General features: G+C 51.2%; 1 protein-coding gene across 1 annotated transcript in view; it reads right to left on the bottom strand.

The window, feature by feature from the left end:
• WNT9A (Wnt family member 9A) overlaps positions 1-21322 on the bottom strand; it is a gene marked incomplete at its 3' end in the record, with an annotated part of 60171 nt that extends 38849 nt beyond the window's left edge. The window contains exon 1 of the mRNA XM_084279994.1: positions 21204-21322. Coding sequence (XP_084136120.1) covers positions 21204-21298 — 95 coding nt within the window. The 5' untranslated portion in view covers positions 21299-21322. The remainder of the gene's footprint in view (positions 1-21203) is intronic.
• Between the last annotated feature and the right edge of the window lie 729 nt (positions 21323-22051).

Here is a 22051-nt window from a genome sequence, read left to right as displayed (position 1 = left end):
AGAATCATAGAATGGTCTGGGTTGGAAGGGACTCCAAGGATCCCAGAGCTCCAACCCCCTGCCACAGGCAGGGACACCAACCTCCAGGCCTGGAGCTACAGAAGGTTGCCCAGGGCCCCATCCAACCTGGCCTTGAACACCTCCAGGGACAGGGCATCCACCCCCTCTCTGGGCAGCCTGTTCCAGCCCCTCACCACTCCTTCTGTAAAAAACTTCCCCCTAATATCCAATTTAAACCTTCCTTCCTTCAGCTTCACTCCATCCCCCTTGTCCTGTCATTGTCTGTCCTTTTTAAAAGTTGATTCCCCTCCTGTTTCTCTGCTCCCTTCAGGGACTGGAAGGCTGCAGTGAGGTCCCCCCACAGCCTTCTCTTCTCCAGGCTGAAGCAGCCCAGCTCCTTCAGCCTCTCTTTGCAGGGGAGCTGCTCCAGCCCTCTGAGCATCTTCGTGGCTCCTCTGAACCCTCTCCAACATCACTTTGCCTCACCACATCAGACCCCCACCAAGCTACAACTGTTCTACAGTCATGCCTTTTGAGTAGGATGCTGCACGGCAGGAGTTGCATGGAAGCAGGGAACAATTTATCCAGTGCTTCTGTGAAGTTCTGGGGATAAATGACTGTTGTGACTCATTCAGGATGTCAGTCCTGGGCAAAGATGATCCCTAACAGTATTATATTCCTACCTATTTGGTTACAACAAAGGGAAAGTGGATCAGCAGAGGGAGAGAATTTCAGGGCAACACTGGACATCCTTCCAGGCTACACAGCCTCCCCAAAATAATCTTCATTGGTTTCACACTGAAAGCCCCAGGTCTTGAGGCAGGTTTAATTTTAGAGCACACTCTAAAAGCGGATTTGCTTACATAATTTTCTTGGTTTGGAAGGCTTTTTGTTTTCCTTAGTGAGAAAAGTTGTCCAAATTTATCACATTAAGCAGGGGGTTGCTTGGGCATAAGAATCTTAAGATACATTGGCTGCAATTTTCCTTTTAAAATTTGCATATCACAATTGGGGCAACGTGGAATTAGAGCAGCTTTAAGTAGTGAGGTGGGAAAGAAGCCATTAAAAGTGACAAATCCTTACAAAATAATACTGGCATCTAGATGTAACAGCCCCCAGGGTGTCCAAGAGGCTGCTGAAAACAGGGCAGCAAGAGATCAAGAAACAGTTCCGGTCTGAACCCATGAAGAAGGATGTATAAAAATCCCACAATGCAGATTTCTATTGATTTTAAAGAGGTTTTGGTTGTTTTAAGAGGAGACCACCTTTCTGTTGGAGGTACATTTGTAAGTGTCAGAGATTATGTTGGCCTCAAACTGGACAAGAGCTTCATCCTCAGATGAATTTCTCTTGCACATCCTGCAAACCAGCCCTCACAGATACAGAGACACAACTTGGTAGCAGCTGAGATACTGCCTTGGATTTAGTTCTGTTCAGGTCCTACAACCAGCCTTCTTCTTAGTAATCACTCAGTTACAGCAAGAACTCAACTTCTGAGGCTTGTACTCACCAACCTGTACCCAAAGAGCCATAAAACACTCACACCAACAACTCACTTGTCCCTTTACTCTCAGTTTTGACACTTTGGTTCATGTTCATAGATGAAGTTGGGCAATTTCTACAGCAGACACTTCCCAACCCTATGGTTGCAGGAATAGAAAGGAGGGGTTAATATGCAGAATCTGAAAACAAAGGAAACCCCACAGACCTGATGAATGACACAGGTCAGCAACCCCCAAACTGCAGGCTCACATGAGTGAGAACTCAGCTCAGATGGCTCCCAGATTTCTTCCACCCACTGAAAACACCTTTTAAGGGCCAGCTCCTTCAGCTTGTTTACCATTCTACCATGGAAAAAGTCACATCTCAAGCAGATTCATTTCATTTGAGTCCCAAATGCTGTTTACAGGTCTTGTGTTAAGGCTTCCAGCACTCCTAACTACTCACAACAGTAACCCTGGAGCTCTGTGCCACTACCCTAGGAAGACCCAAGGCTTGGAAAGCCATTCTCTGAGTTGCTCTTCAGTGTGAGCAATTCCCACTACAAAGGCAGCTCATTAGCCTCCCTCTTCTAAGTGATGGTTACAAACTCAAGCAAATGTTAGCTCCCTTCAGTCATTGAAGCCTGAGGTCATTCAACCACAAGCTTTGAATAAGAGTGACACCCCTAAGATAGAGGCAGGAGGCTAACTGAGGAGCTTGACATGAGCCAGCAGTGTGCTCTTGCAGCTCGTAGGGCCAATGGTATCCTGGGCTCCATCAGGAGAAGAGTGGCCAGCAGGGACAGGGAGGTGATTGTCCCTCTCTACTCTGCCCTCGTGAGGCCCCAGCTGGAGTCCTGTGTCCAGAGCTGGGGCCCCCAATACAAGAAGGATGTGGAACTGTTGGAGAGGGTTCAGAGGAGGGCCACAAGGATGATTAGAGGGCTGGAGCACCTGCCCTACAAAGAGAGGCTGAGGGAACAGGGCTGGTTCAGCCTGGAGAAGAGAAGGCTGTGGGGGGACCTCATTGCAGCCTCCCAGTCCCTGAAGGGAGCAGAGAAACAGGAGGGGATTCGACTTTTTAAAAGAGCAGATAATGGCAGGACAAGGGGGAATGGACTAAAGCTAAAGGAGGGAAGGTTTAGATTAGATATTAGAGGGGAGTTTTTACAGAAAGAGTGGTGAGGGGCTGGAACAGGCTGCCCAGAGAAGTAGTAGATTCCCCGTCCCTGGGGGTGTTCCAGGCCAGGTTGGCTGGGGCCCTGGGCAACCTTGTGTAGCTCCAGGCCTGGAGGTTGGTGTCCCTGCCTGTGGCAGGGGGTTGGAGCTCTATGATCCTTGGGGTCCCTTCCAACCCAGACCAGTCTATGATTCTATGAACTGGCTAATGTAAACCCCCACCTCCAACATGCTACACATGGTGAGCTGGCTTCTCTTTTCTAATGGAGGCCCTTTTCTCCCAGAATCTGCCATCCTATTTCTTGTCTTCTACTAAAAAGCCTACTTTGTATAAGTAAGAGCCTCAGAGAGGCCTTCAAAGAGCAACACTGGAAAGACTCCCCTTGCTTCTTCCATGCATCCCTAGGAAAGGAGGAGGTTTTGCAGATGATACAGTTTGACAGGATGCATTAACACATCCCCTCATAGATCATGAGGTTGAAAGATAGCATCACAGCATCATCCCCAAGTAAAGACGTGCTGAAAGGAGATGTTACACCTCAGTGCAAGAACTTGGTGTTTTCTCAGGAGTGAAGTTACAAGTTGGCTGTTTACACAAAGGTTGATGTATGCTCAGTTGACACACTCTTTGCAGGACTGCCTCCAGAAAAATCTTAGGAGATGCTACAGCTGAAGTTACCAGCCTCATGCCTTCAGGAAACACCAACACTTCATGGTGCTAAATTCATTTAGAGCTTACCACCATAACCCAGCCAAGATCTCTGCCTCAGTAAGATAATTGAGGGTGTAAGTTTCTAGAACATTTCCACACACACTTACAGAATACTTTGAATATTCCTTTCTGAGGATTTTTTTTTGAGCAACAATAGGACAAAATCATTACTGCTCCAGAAACTTTGCAAGAGAAACCAAATTAGAGAATCAGAGTATCTTTGAGGTTGGAAAAGACCTTGAAGATCATCATGTCCAACCACCTGTCCAATACCTCTGTGTTAATTAATACACATGACACTAGCAAATGACCATGTTGTCATTGTTCCTGTGCACCTCATGACCAAGCCTGAATGGGACTGAAGAGCAACATGATGTTCTTCAGCCATGCACAAGCTGCTACAGAGAGAAAAGGAGGAGCTCTTTGGTGGTAAGGAAGAGTGAAATCAGCTGATGGTTCAGCCAGAGAAGCTTCCATCACCTGTCAGAGGAAAACCTTTATCACAAGGAAGCAAAGCACTGATGGAAGCAGCCAGCCTCACTGCAGAGCATCTCTGAGCACCTGAAAGCTCAAACATTCAGACACTTGCAAAGCCACAAGCCTTTCAAGAGGCACTTTGTAACCCACCCATGGCAGGCTGCTGTGTCCTTCCACCTCTGCTTCCCCAAAATAAAACCCAGCAGACCCAGGACACCTCAACCACCTGGTTCCAAAGGGACTGCTGGCAACCTTGGGCATGCCTTTCCTCCACCATCCCCATGGCTGTAAGTGAGATGCAGGCTTTGCACCACAGCACAGTGGGTCCTTTGAGGGATTTCAGAGCTCCATCATCGCAGCACAGAGCGGTCTCACAGCCCTGGCACAGCAGGGCTGCAGCATCCACGTCCCGCTTGTGTGCGATGCCTGTTCCCTTCTCCACAGCCTGCAGGGCACCAGGGGACTTCTCATAAGAGCCATGAAAAACTCAAGCTAAAGAAACCCAAAGCTTGTTCCCACCCCCCTGAAAAAAAAGCTCACATAGCTGCCAACTGCTCCTGTGACCACCCAAACTGCTCACCTATTTCTTCTAAGTAGAAGAGCTGAAATATAAGCAAAAGGAGACACAAGGAGGGGAGAGTGAAGTTACACAGGGCTATTAGGAAAATAAACCTTGGGACTGCTTCTTCAGCCTGCCAGCACAAAGAGCCATGTGGGCACTCAGTCTTGAGGTTTAACCCTTCCTTTCCTCAGCCACCATCCATGGGAAAGACAGCAAATAGCCTTCCCCTCCCCAGACTCACAGGCAGCTGCTCAGCAGGGATTAAATTTGGGCCCAAACCAGGGATCTTGTATAAAGCCCAAGGGGTGAGGATGGTACTGAATTATTTAATGGGCTGCAGGGATGCAGGCAAAGGAACGGGAAAGCTTTATCTGCAGGGTAGGTCAGTGCCACCTCCTCTCCCCTTCAGAAAGCAGAGTAAAAATGTTTAAGGACTGTATGAAGACAAGAAGTTATGCTGTGACAGCTTTCCCTGCTCAGGGGTCTTCCCTTCACTCAGTGAGGGCAGGATTCCCTTTTTCTCCCTAAAAACACACATCACCTGACACTTTAAACACTGAAGACCCTTCCTTGCCCTGCCCAACTCTTCCCAAAGTGAGGATTGCCCTGGGCAAGCAGGCAGGATATTACAGATGTCATGACTATTTTCCACTCAAGCCTCAGGAAAACAGATGCCAATTGCTTTCACAACCACAGCTCACCTTCAACTGGAGAGTTAAATTACCAAGCTAAGGGGATGAGTGCACTTTTGGTGAAGTACTCCCAGTTTTACCCAGCAAGTTAAGGACAGCAGAGAAAAGACTGAGGTGTGACTCACTGCCCTTCATTTTTAAGTGAAAAAGCAAAGACCTCAGGGTTTGGAGAATTGAAAAAGCAAGATGTGGAAAAGGAAAAAAAAAAAAGAATTAAAAAAAAAAAGAAGAGCAAACACCCCTAAAACACCTCATCTGGGGAGTTTTAAGCCCTGAATCAGCAGATGTAGGAGCCCTTCAGAGGAGCTGGTTCACACATCAGCCTAGGTAATGCGTTTGCAGCTTTATAATCTGAGAGGCTGCCTATATTAGTCATCTGTAAGGGGACACTGCAGTGGTGCTAACTGGAATGAACCCAGCACAGGAATGCAAAGTGGGGTGGCTGAACCGAAGGAGTGCCACCACCCAAGGCTCTGAAGTGCCCTTAATTCAGTTCAGCCTGATTTGCATTGAAATCAAGGACGTTTAAAGTGAATTAAGAATCTTTAATCCCCAAAGAGGGTGCTTCTACCGGGGCTAGTTAAGAGTAATTGAACTAATCCACTTTAAAAGTCAGCTCAGATTAGTTGGGCTCAGTGGCTGTGCAGATGAGGCCAGGGAGCACCAGGACTGTCCCTTGCATGCAATAATCACATCAATCTGCCTTGCTCTGGGAGGACAGCTACACAGCAGGGCTGGTTTGCTATCCAGAGGCTGGGAGTGGTCCAAGACACTCCTAGAAGAGCACTAATAGAAATGTCTACTTGTGCTTGACAGGTGCCATCTGGTTGCAACTGAAGGCATTTCCACATGTATTTTCTTTACATACCATATATGCTGGGTACAGCCAAGGCTGAGGGGGGAGGGGGAGGGGAAGATGTTTTTATGGGCAGCTCAGGGACCAGGCTACTGGTCCAAAAAGTGCTGGCAGCACCTCTCATTAAAGAGATGCTTGAAGCTCACATTCCCTCACTGAAACACATGATACAAGTTCACCCCTCCTGGCTCAAAGACGACAGGAGATGCACTGTGGGCTCAGCAAAGGACCCAGGCACCATCTCACACATGCTAAAGGCTGAGGGGGGAATGTTAGTTTCTGCATTTAGTGCTATGGCACCCACCCCACTCCTCTGAAAGGGAGTCCTTGGGGGGTTGGATTCAATCTCTTGAGGTCCCTTCCAACCCCTGAAATTCTGTGAAAGCGCCCAGGGTGTTACCCACTTCCCACTGGTTTCCACCTCAACTTTCCAACTGAAATCAACCAGTTAGAGCAAAAAAAAAAAAATCAGTGCAGCCCCACACACTTCCCACAGAAACAGGGAAAGGGAGGCTAAATCACAGAATCCTAGGAGTTGGAAGGAACCCACAGAGATCATTGGGTCCAACCCCCCTGCCAAAGCAGGGTCCCTAGGACAGGTCGCACAGGTCAGCATTCAGATGGGCTGGAATATCTCCAGAGATGGAGACTCCACAACCCCACTGAGTAGCCCATTCCAGTGCTGAGCCACTAGAGATCAAAGAGAGGGCTAACAGCCACCCCAAACCCCATCCCAACCCAGTTTAAGCTGCAGGTCCCCCCCCACCAGACCCAGGCAGCAGCTCACAGCAGCCTCAGCACACATTTTGCCTTTCTAGGAAAGCACTGAGCCCCTCTGATCCAAGCCAGTTCTTCCCCAGTTAAGAGTAATCCCCTCAGCCACTGTTTGATTTACACATCACCATGGATGCACAGTGTTTTTTATCAGTAAGATATACAGGGGGAGAGGGAGCAAGTTTGCGTGTGTTCGTTGTAGTTAATGTTTCCTGTGTGGTTCAGGCTGTTATGCCTACAGGTATGTTTATTCCACTACTTGTGCAAACCAGCAGACTTTTTAATGGAACTGTTGATATTTTTCCTGGCTGATCCCCCTGGAAAGGCGAGGCAGTGTACAGATGAAGTTCATGCCTAGCTCCAGCCTGAAGCTACTCTTCTCCTCCTGGGACCACAAGGAATTGAAGGTTTCCATTGCACTGGGCAGGTTTCTTCCTTCTCCAACCTGCAAGTTTTAGATACATAAACAGAGGCGCTCGGGCAGCCGACGGTAGCAAGAGCAACGCAGGGCTGGTGCTCTATGCAAGCAGCAGCTGCACTGAAAACCCAGCTGAGCATCATAGAAGGTGTAAATTAGATATTAGGGGGAAGTTTTTTTACAGAGAGAGTGGTGAGGGGCTGGAATGGGCTGCCCAGAGAAGTAGTAGATTCCCCATCCCTGGAGGTGTTCAAGGCCAGGCTGGATGGGGCCCTGGGCAACCTTGTGTAGCTCCAGGCCTGGAGGTTGGTGGCCCTGCCTGTGGCAGGGGGGTTGGAGCTCTTATCCTTGGGGTCCCTTCCAACCCAGACCATTCTATGATCCTATAATCTTCCAGAAAGTCTCTGGAAAAGGATAACAGGTACAGCACTGCACCTGTACAGCTACAGCTTTGTTACACAGCTTGTTTTGTAGGCTGAAGCTGGGTGTTCCCTGATTATTAGCACTTCACAACTCACTAAGCCATCAGTAGGTCCCTCATATGTACAAAGGGGGTCTTGGAGCCCCCTTCATTGCTGCATCAGGAGTAGCAACACCAACCCAATCAAAGGGGTCTACATCAGGCACCTATAGAAGACACTTCTGGATATAATCCACAGTCCAACAGCTCTTTGGGCTCTAAGAGCCAAGGGATGTGCACCAAGACCCTGACTCAGCTCACAGCCTGCTCCCTGAAGAGCAGCCCTGTTTTACAAGCTGAAGTACCCTGAGGTTAACAGATGAGCCTGAAGCCATGCAGATGCCACGCAATCTCTCTGCCTCTCTCATCCCCATCTGGATGCTGACCTGTGTGATCTGTCCTAGGGACCCTGGACCCTATGATCTCTGGAGGTCCCTTCCAACCCCTATGATTCCGTGATTCTCAGCCTCTCTCTCCCTATTTCTGTAGGGAGGGTGTGGGGCTGCACTGATTTTTGCTCTAACTGGCTGATCTCAGTTGAAATTACCCTGGGATCTGAATACATCCAGATGGATCAGGCACCAGCTCCAGAGCCACTGCAACTGAAAGCACTTGAAACAAGTGCTGCACAGCACTCTGGGAACAATCATCCCCATGCAAGCAGGCAGGAGCCTATGTTTGAGTAAGGATACCCAGCACCACTGCCTCTGACCTGCACAGCATCCCTGAGAGCATCACATCACACACTGCTGGAGCAGTCCAGCTCTGGGAGCAACTGGGGTCACTACCCCCACACTATGAGATACCCCACTGCCTACAAGAGCAGCCAACCCCTGCCAGCTTCTAGTGGACACAGTAAAAATATGGCCAGTGTCACCACACAGGTCATCAAGCCTGATGCAGTCCAAAACTCTGATGAGTCAGAAGAGGCCAAGCCCTCAAGCTTACCTCCTCCTTCCTGGTGCCAGCTCCAGCTCTCAGATTTTCCATGAGCCTTGCAGCAGCCCAAGCAAGTGTCTCAAGCGATGCAGGGCTGAGGGAGGATGCTCTTCTTACCCTGGTACCTCCCATGAGGCAGTGTCTGGGACAGCCCACAGGGAGCCCAGTCCATGCACTGGGGAAGACTGGGAGCTCCTATCTGCAGTTAATTTTAAGGCATCTCCAGTACATCAAGTGATATGTTTGTGTGCCTGTTGATCCCTCTGCAAGATCAGGAGACAAATGCAGGATTATACTTGGACCCATCTCCCTCCAAATGCCACCCCTTTGGTCCAGCATCTGTCCTGCACCTTGCAGAGACAGGTCTCTGCCTACAAACACACTTTTATCAGCTACAGAAAACAGCTTGGAGATTACAGCTGCAGTCAGGCAAAACAAAGATATTAATGTAACACTGACCACAGGACCACTCAAAGCCTCATTCAATCCAGTTCACTCTCCCCCAAGAGTCCCTCTTCAGCTTCAGTCCTCCCTTCAAACTCATGCTAAGCCTCTGGATTTCCAGAGTCAACATGGGACAAGCCAGAAGATAGAAAGAGTCACCAGGGATGCAACACAGCTATGCTAACGAGCCAAAGGAAGTGTTGGATCTCTGGTTAGACCCTGTAATTCAGCTCAAGTGGCTGTTTCACCTCTGGCCTGTCAGATCAACTTGCTAACCACAGACTGGGAAACAGCTCCCTGCTAGCTCCCAGCAGGAGATTTATCTTTGGCAGGGGCTGAAAACATCCCTACCCACAGCCCCCCACCACCACCTTTGATTACAGAGAGGCCCAGAGATGCAGAAAGAGCTATGCTATAAGTTTGCCAGGTATTTCAAGATCTCACCTTACACTGGAAGAGGATTAGGGCTGGAAAAGAATTTTGTCAAGATTAAGCAAAACAAGTCAGTTCTTTTAAATGAAGTATCAGTTCTGCTGAACTGTCCCCAGAGGGGTTTGGGCTCCAGGGTAGGGTTTCCCTGTCAGAGGAGATGGGCAGCCCTGGAGAAGCTGTAGCACAGCAAGGCTCCCAGCAGAGCAGAAAGCTGAACACTGTCACTGAGCTGGGCAGGCTCCACAGAAGTCATCAATCCCTCTGGAAGAGGTCACTGTAGCCAAATCAGAGCCAGTCCAAAAGGATGTGCCTGAGTGGGATCCTAAGTGCAGCCACACTCAGCTGCCTCCCAGGTATCCTGCCCCACCAGCTCCCCATGCCCCCAGACTCACTGATGTCATAGCACTTGTCACAGCTCAGTCACATCCTTAACTCTCACCTGAGCAAAACCAAAGCTGATTCCAGGCAGTGGAGCAGCTCAGCCCTACAAGCAGGGCTGCTGCAAGAGGAGGAACATAGTGCTGTGACACCCCATGTCTGTGGGGTACAGATGCTCCCATACCCAAGAAGGACACTAGAAGCCTCTTCAGACTATGAAGGAGATATCCTCAGACCTAGGTGGGTTGGGATACTTGTGCTTGAGGCTAGAGAGCAGTATCATGCAAGGAAGCTGAGAAACACCAGAATACAGTGTCTGTCCTAGGCTAAACCTAAGTAGAAGCCCATTTTCTTTGCTTGCTTGAGTATTTTGCAATTTTTTGCCTGTTGTGCCCTCACCTACACCCCACAATCTGAAAGTCACAGCTTCAGAAGAGACTCTGCACCCACAGGAGACAGGGCTGACTGGTTTTCCCTGGGAATCAGGAGACGCTGAACTCAAAGCAAGATTTCGGGGGAAGCAAACCTCCTGGGAAAGGACCTGGCAGACCTCCTGCTGGTAGGACACCTACCCTTCCTGCAAGCACAGCAAGGAGCTTTGCTGTTAAAGCTAAGCAGGGTAGATGCCCACTGAAACACACGCAGTACCAGCAGTCAGGTTTTCGCATGGATTCCAAGTGATGCAGCACATCGGTCACCAGGACAAAACAAAGCCCCTATGAGCTCAGGTTCTGGCATTGCCAAGGACTGCCATCTCAAAAGCCAGAAGATTGAACACTTCACCTTGGCAACTTCAGGGAACAAGGTGTTTACTAACAGCAGTCCTAAGAAACTGAGCTGGAGAGCCCCACTTGAGATCCTCTGCCACATGCAGAACCAGCTTGACCTGCTGTCTTCAGCTGCAACCTAACAGCAGTGCAGCTACACCTCCCAGGGCTGTCTGGCTTTGGTGATCTCATGGTTGGCATTGCAATAAAACAGCCTTAAAAATTAACCTGCAAGAGAAGACATTACAACGAGGGTATTTGTAGTCTGAGCTCAGAGGGATGGTGAAAGCCAGTCAGTGCACCCAACTCAGCAGGGATTCACTACAGATCCACACTAGGAATTAGCTGCAGGCAGATCATGAGGGCACAGAAATGCCCCTCTGGGGTTTTCTTGAAGCAATCAGGTGGGGAAGTCTACAAAGATCCCAGCAAGTCATGAAAGCACTCTGCCAGAGCACAGTAGATAGGCTCTGCTCTGCCACGAGCACTCAGGGATCCTGCAGTCCCCCAAACCAACCCAGGAGGGGTGAGTTAGCACCACACACTCCTGGGCATGCTACAGCACACTCCCACATAGAAAGCTGGGGAAGCTGTCACGTACAGCTGATCAATGGCAGCAGGGAACATAAACAAGGCACTTTGTGGACTTTATAGGGCAATAACTTGCTCTGACTTGAAGTTAGAACAGGTGTTCTTGAAGGCACAAACCAGCACACACCTCAGTAGATGCTCTCATGGCAGTGCAGATGCTCTTGGAACAGTCATGGCCAGTTAAGAGCTGCTTGAGATATAGAAGTGGGAAAGTCAGTGTCAAGCCCTGGGCTCAGCAGCATCAAAGCAATCCCTCTTGGTAGCCTGTGTCACCTACCTTGCACATGAAGGCATCACCCAGAGGTCAGACTCTTGTGTATCTCAAAGTAAACTGCTAACTTTGCTTGACTTGAACAGTGGAGGAAAAAATTGGGTAGATCGAGAGCAGATGGAAGAGAATTCCCTTCCTCATCCACTGACCTCTTCCAGAAGAGCTTGGTCTGGAAAGCAACAGTTGATTGACTCCACTTGCCTGGGGAAGCTGCTCTACAGTTTGTTTCAGAGAGGTTTCATAGAATGATCAGAGCTGGAAGGGACCTCATATATCATCAAGCTCCACTCCCCCAGACATGGGCAGGGACAGCTCTCACTAGACCGGGTTGCTCAAGGCCCCATCCAACCCAGCCTTGAACATCTCCAGGGAGGGAGCACCCACCACTTCCCTAGGCCACCTGTGCCAGGGCCTCACCACCCTTATAGTGAAGAATTTCTTCCCAATATCCAATCTAAATCTACTCCCTTCCAATTTAAAGCCATTCCCCCTCATCATATCACTACATGCCCTTCTAAGAAGTCCATCAAGTCTCTGGCTAAACTTCTGCCCATTTCTCCCAGTACTTCCTTACTCAAAGCCACTTAACAGGCATTTCTTAAAGCACAGCCCAGATATTCCTACAGGCACCTCAGTACTTCTCTTACATCAAGGGGAAATACACGTTGCACCACAGCACAAGCAGCTACCTCCTTGTACACACAGTGAACAACCAGTGGTGCTACTTCAGTTTCTGGAAGCCTGGGAAGTTTTTTTTCCCCAAGAAAGGAAACTTTTGCTCCAGTTGTGAAACTTGTCCATCCAACACACTGGGAATGCAGAAGTCAGAGCAAGCTCGTTTTCCCCAAACCCCGCAAGCATCTGGCTATCCAATTAGTGCTATTTTAATGAGCTAGGCCAAACAAATCCACTCACAAAACTCATGCCAACTCCCATGCAGCCTGACATCCCATCAACATGAACTGCACGCTCCATGCTACCTTCCAAGCCAGCACAGACTCAGCATTAATGTCAGATACTGTTGAGTTTGCAGGTTCTACAGTGGATGTATAGAAGAGCCCCTTCAGCTCTGTGCTCTTTCCAATGGAAGAGTTCAAGTTTTTTTAACCTGTCATTTCCCCTTCCCCCCCACCCCATAAGAAATCCTTCAGCAAATGAATTAACAAAGCACTCCCCACACCTTACAGAAGAATGATTTAAGGTCACAGACTGGAAGACCATATAGCACACGCAGGAGCTGTTTGATCCATTTGAAACTGAGTTCTCTGCAACAGCTAAGGTTGGGGGGGGAAAGAAAAAGTCAGAATAGATTTTTTCTATCAGCTAAAGCAAATCCCATAACTGCTGTGTTTATCCATGTAGTCAAAATACTCCCTGTTCCACTTAGCACAGTGCAAACAGCCATTACAATAAAGTGTAAAGCTTACCGAGCTGATAAACTTCATAAGTGTATTTTATGACAGTATCTCAAGAGATAAGACTTATTAGCACTCACAGCCACAATCTGAAAGAACCTTAAAAAGAGCAGTTAAAAACAGGGGAAGAGGGAAAATTTTGAGATCTGACAACAACACAAAAAAACCACTCACCCAGCTTGGAAAGGGTTAACCCTTTCCACCCAGCATCATAATGGTTTCTAGCTCCTACTCAACTTGACCTGAGCTGGCTCCCCAGCTCTGCACCCCACGAGTCAGGAAAACATTCCCTGCCTGCCCTGCCCTCAGCTGGACCACATGCTGGTCCTGCAGCACCAGTCTCCTGCCGCCACGTTCCACAGGAGGACCAGGAGCCTCCCACCAGCCTTAACCAGTGCAAGCAACTGGTCCCTCTGCTTGGCGGCTGCTGAGATTGAGAAACCAGTTGCATTAACATGCTACAAGCCACTAGAGAGCTTTTTTGGCTGCAGGGAGAAAGGCTGCTTCATTATGGAGGGAGGCCAGAGGCTCAGCATGTTTGCAGTCTGGAAAGCCAGGTACGTGAGGTGAGACTCCTGGGATTGCTTTAGCACACACCCTCAGGGAAGCCAGCAGGTTGCTCCCTGGACAGTCAGGGAACTTGAGGTAATGAAGAATCTTGTGTCTTACACAGGTTTTGGTACAAACTAAGCAAGTGCCACCCCACCTAAGAGTGCTTTCTCCAGCTGGTAGCCAGCCATAAGCCACATGGTTAGGTGTAGGGCAGATCAATTTATGCCTTGAACTGTTTCATCTCAAACACCTCATGCAGGAAGCATTAGGAGAACTGTCCCATCTGTATGCTACAGGACTAGAGCCCTGAAGTGCCACATCACTCCCTGTACCTGGAGCAGAGGATCTATATGGGGCTCCCTGCAGCAGAAGTCCTTATACCTCTGGTGGCCTACAATCATGTTCAAGACTGTCATCATCATCACCCTCTGTGGATATCACAGAATCACAAGGCTGGAAGGGACCTTTGAAGATCATCAAGTCCAACCATTCCCATCCTATGCTAAACCAGCTCCCTGAGCACCTCATCTACCCTTTTTTTGAACACATCCAGGGAAGGCGACTCAACCCCCTCCCTGGGCAGCCTGTTCCAGGCCTGACAACTCTTTCAGTAACAAATTTTCTAATATCCAATCTAACCCTGCCCTAACACAGCTTGAGGCCATTTCACCTTGTTCTATCTTCTGTCACCTGGCTGAAGAGACCACTGCCCACCTCTCTGCACCCTCCCTTCAGATAGTTGTAGGTGGTGATAAGGTCTCCCCTCAGCCTCCTCTTCTCCAGGCTAAACATCCTGAGCTCCATCAACCATTCCTCATATGATTTGCCCTCCAACCCCTTCAGCAGCATCTCCTCAGCCTCCAAAAAAAGACTACAAAACCCTCTTTCAGCCTAAGTCCACTTTAGAAATTAGCTGCACAGGGACATGAGAAGGAGACGGGGAAGGCAAGTCTAACCTTTGGCTGTTCTGAGCTGAGTTTTCTAGTTGCCACCACCCCTGGGCAGCTTTGCACCAGAAACTGCCTCACACAGCAGAAGCTGGTGATGCTCTCTGGTTTATGACTAACCACAGATGGTAGAACTCCTACAAGAATACAGATGGCTTGGTTCAGTGGTATGTCCTGGCTTGGCTTCTCCACCAAAAAAAAAAATATCTCAAGGAACATTTAAATATCAGCATTTCACCAAGGAAGACACCAGGAATAAAAGAGAAAAAAAAACAGTTGGAATCTCCCTAAATGGAAGGAATGGAGCATCCCTGGGACAGGAGCATCTTCTCCAGGAGGGAATTACACCAAGTCTGAAAGCACAGCAGATTAAGCAGAAATAAAAGTTAAGATAGCAGGAAAAGACTCACAAAACACACCCTAGACAGAAAGATTCAAACTAAGGAGCATCACAGCAGCTTCTCAGTGCAGTCGTACAGACCTTCCACATTTAAGCCTCCCCCTTCCCAATCCCACAACCTAATTCAATTACCTACCACTGAATAAGCCTTAAGGCAATTCTCATTACCCAGCGATAAAGTACAAGGCCTTTAATAATTAAACACTCATGGGCTTTTTGTGTTGGGGTTGTGGGGCTGGACTCCCTTTTATTGTTGTTAGCAGCTTCCAGAAAGCAAGTTAATCATTGACCAGGCCTTTCACCAGGAGACCAGAGTCCTATGGATTCCTGGGCTCTAGTTCTGCATCACCAGTCACACTAAGGAAAGTCACTGGCTTCCTCCTGCATTGCCAAGTATTACTTAATATTCTCCAAACAAGCCATCTTCTCCCTGAAAAAAAAAAAAATCCCTGTTTGGACACTGAGGCTGCACAGAGTTCTCACCACTGAGTTCAGAGGGAAACAGCCCTGATGTCTTTCCAAATACAGGAAACTGAGAAACAAGACTGTGGTTTCCCAAAGTTCAAGCAGTATGGTAAATCTAATAGATAAGTCCAAGACCTACTAACTTCTAAGTTTGTTCCATCTTCCAAGTGCAATGCAGGTGGAAGGAGCCTTCAGGTATGTCCAAGATGGATCTGAGACAGATCCTGTGTTTTTCAGCCCTGGGGACAAGAATGGGTTGGAGTGGGTCTCTAGGCTCACCAACTAATTCCAACCCCCCTGCCATGGGCAAGGACACCCTCCACTAGATCAGGTTGTCCAAAGCTCCATCCAACCTGGCCTTGAACCCTGCCAGGGATCCAGGGGCAGCCAAAGCTTCTGTGGGTGCCCTGTGCCAGGGCCTCCTCCTTCCCTGGGAAGGATTTCCTACTTCTACCTAACCTAAATCTCCCCTTTCAGTTTAAACCCATTACTCCATGTCCTATCCCTACCTACCCTTGCAAAGAACAAGAGGCCCTCTCCACCTTTCTGATGGACCTTAGTTGCATGAAGTTATTTTCCCCAAAGTGCTCCTGGGTTGCTCACCACCCTGATGGCACTTCATCAAGTCTAAAGCCACTTCATCAATTCTAAGGCATCTACAAAGCAAATGCTTCCCCCTTGGCACGGAGGTTGCCCTCACAAAAAACACAGAGGTCAAGCACAGCCTCAGAGAGGCCTACTTTAGGAGACAGGGTGCAGATCAGTCTCTACGTGACAATTCAGCCACTTGAAATCAGTAGCAGGGGGAAAACACAAGCTATGCTAAGCACACCCTTCCTACCCCAAGGAAAACCAGACACCCAGCACCACCACACAGGAAGGCAGAAGACAGGGTGGGATGGCCAGGCCGCTCTCCCCAGGCCTCAGGAGCTGCCTCCTTCGGCTGCCAGCTGTGTTTGCCTGAGCGCCACATTCCTCCCTCACCACCCGAGTCCAGGTTTTGTTTTTTTGGGTTGTGCTGAGAAGCAGCTGCTCCATCTCTCACACACACACACACAGGCCAGAGACAACCGGCGCGTCTGGAAAGCCAACAGGCTGTGGCCTGGCTACGCAACAGCTTCCCAAGAAGTTCACACGCCTTCAAGCCGGAGCGGCAGACGCTGGTGTGTGGCCCCACACTACCATCAAGTGACAGGTACAGAAATCCTTGCTATGTGACAGCCGTGTTAGCACCTAGCACGGCCCACAGGGTGGGGGAAATCACAACAACACAGGCAGCAGAGCCTGCCAGCACCAGTGGGCTCGCTTTTATTGGAGACCATGTTCAAGCTGATGCTGTGTACTTGAAGCAACGGAGTTTGGAAAGTAACTTCCAGCCCTCTCCTTCAGAGCCCACCCCATCAGGGTGGTCACCACCCCTGAATTCTTCACACTTCAATGCATCAAGCCCAGTATTCCCATCTTTTCTCAGCAATTCCAGCAGAAACACACCCCACGTAGCAGCACATGTAATATTTCTAATCCAGCAGCACCTAAAGCTTGGTGGGGCACCTATTCCACACCTGCCAATGGGAACAAAAATACACTGCACTTCCCACACCCCCCTCCCAAAAAAAAACCCTACCATGAAGTAAGGATCCTGCTCCTGCTAGCGATGTGTTGGTAAATTAGGGCAAGCTATGCTTCCCCTCCCTCCTGCTCCCCCACACAAGCATTTAAGGGTTCCTGTTGCCTGCGTGCAGTATACAGATCAGTTACATTTATGAAGAACATTGCAATCTGTCAATATAAACACTATGCGAGCATGAGCCACTTGTAACATTACTACAGTCTTGACAAGTGTTTGCAGAGGGGGCAGAGCTGCTGCAGGAGGAGAGCAGAGCAAATCCCAACTCACAGAAACCAACCCTGTCCCCCAGCAAGAAATAACCCAACACAAAACACAAACAAGGAAGGGTTGCATCAAAATTGAGTCAGACTATAAATCAGATCAGCCAGAAAGAAGTGTGGGGGGGGTGTTGATTTATATCCTGGAGAGGCTTACAGCCACAGTCAGACCCACAGACCAGGCAGGTCAGGAAAGCAACAAGCTCCTACGGGCTGGTTTGCAGCACTGGGACCAGTTAATCAGCCTGCCTGTCACCCCAGCACAGCTAATCTTGTCATCTTCTGCTTCCAAAGCCCAGTAGTGCAAGACCCAACACAATTCCCAGGTGCCTCTATGGCATTTCCATCACCCCTTAGCCACATTTGAGAGGGGAAAGGGAAGGAGGGGAGGTACCCACACCCAAAGCTTGTACAGCACAAGAAAAGCAGAGCAAGGAAGAAAAGTGAAATGCAATGCTTTCTCAGGGATGCTGGTAGTCTGGGGCTGCTCCAAGCTACCCCCATCAGCCAGCTGTAATATGGTGCAAATTAGTTTTCAGACAGCCCAGCTGCAGAGGAGATGGCTGAACATAAAAGCAGGCTCACTTTTAGAACAGCCTGTTCATCTCAACAAGCCTGTCTCAGCTGACACTTATCCCAAGGCAATGCTTCCCCCTCTGGTACAGACTCAGCCAGGAACCATCTCCTACCCTAAAACACATCTGTCACCATCAGGCATCCCAATGCACCACTTTAAACCTCCAAGCCATCAGGTACTGCCCAGTTTTGCAGGCATGCTTCCTCCAGCTTAGCTTCATGTCCTACCAGAGAAAGCTTCAGAGCTACAGCATCCCCACAGCCTCTTTCAGCAGCTAATCAGTAATTAGCACTAACAAGCCCTTTCTGTGCAGGTGCCTATAGGGACTCAGCTCTACCCACCCCAACGCATCAGCATCACTTCAGGTCCTACCTTTGCCATGTATCAGCTCCAGGTCAGGCTGGTCTCTGCTTCTCTCCTGCACCAGGGTCAACAACACTTGGGGAGCATCACTAAGGCCACAAGCATAACCTCAGGCAAGGAACAAGGCTGTCCCTTCACTCTGCACAGCAAGCTGTTACCCCCAGCACATGTCCTAACCAGGCAGCTTGGAGATGGAGCAAGACAGCAAGGTACCCCACAGGCACCAATGCTTTCTCACATACACCAAGCTCTACTTCCAGAGGGCACGGATCATTTTTTGGCTGCTTCTGCATCCCTCTAAGACACCAGAGCAGTGGTGGCTTCCAGCCACAGCCAGCCCAGCATCCCCAGCCACCCGTGAGCTGCCCCAGCGGGGCAGACAGACATAACTACATGCTGACACAATCTTGTTATCATGTAACCATGCCCAATTTCTGTCCCCTATGCACTAACTCCCCCGCCAGGCCACACATTTGGAGACACTGAATTCTTTCCCTGAAATAAGACTTTGGGGGCTGGGGGGGAGGGATGATCCACAGCTGTCCCTATAACCCCACCACCACCACCAGACTGGGGAATGGAGCAGCTAAGCTGCAGATAGAGCATGACATCTGTTTAACACAGTCGCCTGGTGCACTCTTCCTCACCAGCACCTGGAGCAGAGGGTCTAACAGACCATGAAAAAGGTGTCATGGGGACTTGGATGACATCTAGGACAGGGAAAAAACGTCCCTTCCCCTACCTAGAAAGGGTGCTGCATTAACTGAGCCCAGCTCAGCACTTTAGCCCCCAAGCAAAGGGTGATGCAGGAAGGTTTTCAGGAAGGATTTATATTAGAGTAAACCCATGGGCTTCCTCCACACATGCAGCCACCTTTACGGGCAGAGCAAGAAGGGTTCATACCAACCATTAACCCAAGCACTTGCAGAGGCACCAAGAGCTCCGTAGCAACATGCAGGTTTTACCAGGTAAGATTTATTTCCTTATTAATAAGCAGCCAGCACACAGCTAGGAGGGCTCAGCCCTTCCACACTTATTAGATCACATATCACTAGGGATTAGCAGGGACCCTGGACCTCAGCACTGACAATCCTCCCCTCCATGTCCCGAGCTGCTCAGCAAGCACAGCATCTGCATCAGGCCCCTGGGATGAACAAAGGGGAGATTAGCAGCAGATGCTGCTCCTCCACTGTGGCTCTAACAGGAGAGCAAGTTGCTTTGCATAAGCAAACTTCACTACTCACTGCAGCAGCCCCAGAGCTCTTGGAGTGCACATCTGGCTGGGTGCACATCTGGCAGCATCTCCTCCCTCCCCTTCTTATTGCCAGAGAGCGAGTCTCAAATCAGAAACAGCAGCTGGATTGAGACAGGAGGGGAATGACCCAAAGCGCTCAGGACACACCTAGAAGTACCTTCAAGTTCAACTCTGAAGTTACAACCTAAACTGGCTACACGAGGCCAGGAAAAAAGTCCCAGCAGCAAGCGACTGGAGCGAGTTACCTGCTGCACTCCAGCAGACACCAGCACCGCATGGATTAGCAGGAGAGTTACAGCCAAACTCCTTACGAGCCCTGTCAGTCCCTGAGGCGCTGTACAACCGCGCAGCGCCGGTGGTCTTGGGCAGACACCCGAGCTAGAAGGGCTCTGGGTACAGCCCTCCGTGTGCCGCTGGGTAGGGAGAGGGCTTTTCCTAAAGAAAAACCGGCTCCAACAGCAGGAAGTTAAACGGTTCTCGAGTTGGAAAGAGAAGATGCAAGTAGCGCTGTTTGGAAAGCTCTGCCAGACCACAGGCAATGGACAAGCCTCAACACCGGGATTTGTTTTACTGGAAAGGAGGAGGAGGAGGGGGTGGGGGGTGGTGAGGGGAAACCTCAAGCCTGCTAAAACATTCTCCAGGGCTGGTCCAGTGGCTCCTACCAGCGGTCATAACACAGCATCCCCAAAAAAAAAGCAGCGTGAACCATCGCTCCTCATTAAACCTGCGCTGCAACCCCTTCGTCAGGCGGCCCGCGTCCCGCTGCCCCCCACCCCGCCCCACAAGACGGCCCCGCTTCGCGGCAGGTCTTTAAAACAGACAAGAGGCAGCTACAAACTGGGTCCTACTGACCTACCCCCCACCCTAAATTAGATGGGGGGGACCGCACAGGTGGCAGCGCCTGCGCTGGGGGCTGAAGCCTTGCGGCGCGGCTGTGGGGCTGGTGGGGGGGCTTGGAGGAGAATTGGGCTCCTCCAGCTCAGCTTTTCCCCCCCCGGGATGAGGGAGAAGGGGGCCTCGGGGAGGGGGGTGATGGGGGGGGGGATCAGATGGATCCACCTGCGCAGCGCGGGTGCGGAGCGGTAGCGCCCTCTGCCGCCCGCGCCCCCGCACCGCGCACAGGTGAGCACCGCGGGATGCGGCGGCTCCGCGCACCTCTGCGCGCTCAGCCCGGCCTGGGGAGGGACCCTCACATCTTTCGGGGACAAGCTTTGCACCGTTCCCAGCTGGTGACGGCAGCTTGTACACACCCCCCCCCTCCCCAAAAATAACCGCACCAAACTAACGAGGTGATGCCGGGACCCGCTTGGCTTAAATCGCGGGGGGAAGAGTTTTCGGGGGTGTCTCACGCTAGTGTGGGGGGGTTAGTACACACCCTGATACGCGTCCCCTCCGTACGGGCCACCGCTGCCCACCCAGCCGGGTAAGGGCAGGACGAGGCGCTCCCTCCCTCTCCCTAAGAGTTTCCTTCTTCGCCCCTTCAGTTTTCCCCCGCCGGGAAAAGCCCGGGAGCCACTGGCAGGCTGCAACCTGCAACCTCCCGGAGAGCCCAGCCGTGGCATGCAGCCTGCCGAAGGGATTAGAGCCGCCCGGCTCCGAGCAGCGGGACGGGGAAGGGTTGCGAGGGGAGAAGAGACACAGGCTCCCCGCAACCCGCTCTCGGGACGGCTGTCAGCGCCGGTGGCGGGGATGCCCGCACCCACCGCGGGGGAAAGGAGGTGATTAGCAGGAGCGCGGCAGCATCCCCACCTCGGACAAGGTGCAAACAGACGAGAAGAAAGAAAATTAAAGGAGAAAAAAAAAGAAAGCCAGCGAACAAGCCTAAAATAAAAGTTAAACAGAAGGAGCGGGACGGAAGCGGGCGGGGGGGGGGGAAAGGGGTGCGGGCGCGTCCCCGCTGGGCACCTACCCGAAGTAGGCGTCGGAGGGCCGCGGGGCGCAGGCAAGCAGCCCTAGGAGCGCGCAGGAGGAGAGCCATCCCAGCAGGACGTGTCCATCCAGCATCTTGCAGCGGCGCCGGCGCTGCTCATCTCGTTCCCCCGCCGCGCCCGCTGCCGGCCCCGCCGCCCGCTCCGCTTCTTATAGCGCGGCCGGCAGCGAGCGCCCGGCCGGCGGCGGGGCGGGGCCGGGGCGGGGCTCGGAGGGGGCGTGGCCGGAGGCGGTGGGACGCGCCCCCGGCAGGCGGGAGCTCTGGGGGGGGTGGGGGGGGAGCGGAGGGGAGAGGCGGGGCGGGGAGGGGAGGGGAGGGGCGGAGAGGGCCGGGAGGGACGGAACGGGAACGGGGGTTTAGGGGGCGGGTGTGCAAAGGGGGGGTGTGTGCAAGGGGTGGGTGGGCAAAGGGGGTGTGCAGGGATGGTTGTGCAAAGAGGGGCACAGGGGTGAGTGTGCAAAGGGGGTGCGTGCAGGGGGTAGGTGTGCAAGGGGTGGGTGTGCAAAGGGGGGTGCAGGGGTGAGTGTGCAAAGGGGGAGCGTACAGGGGGTGGGCGTGCAAAAGGGGCTGTGAAGGAATGGTTGTGGAAGCGGGGTGTGCAGGGGGTGAGTGTGCAAAGGGGGTGCGTGCAGGGGTTGCGTGTGCATGGGGTGGGTGGGCAAAGTGGGGTGCAGGGGTGAGTGTGCAAAGGGGGAGTGTGCAGGGGGTGTGTGTGCGAGGGATGGGTGTGCAAATGGGGGGCGCAGGGATGGTTGTGCAAAGAGGGGCACAGGGGTGAGTGTGCAAAGGGGGTCCATGCAGGGGGTAGGTGTGCAAGGGGTAGGTGT

This window comes from Gallinula chloropus (assembly GCF_964237585.1).
Source record: "Gallinula chloropus genome assembly, chromosome: 2".
Taxonomy (NCBI): Eukaryota; Metazoa; Chordata; class Aves; order Gruiformes; family Rallidae; genus Gallinula; species Gallinula chloropus.
Note: the sequence above shows the minus strand (reverse complement) of the source record. Positions and strands in the feature narration are given on the sequence as shown.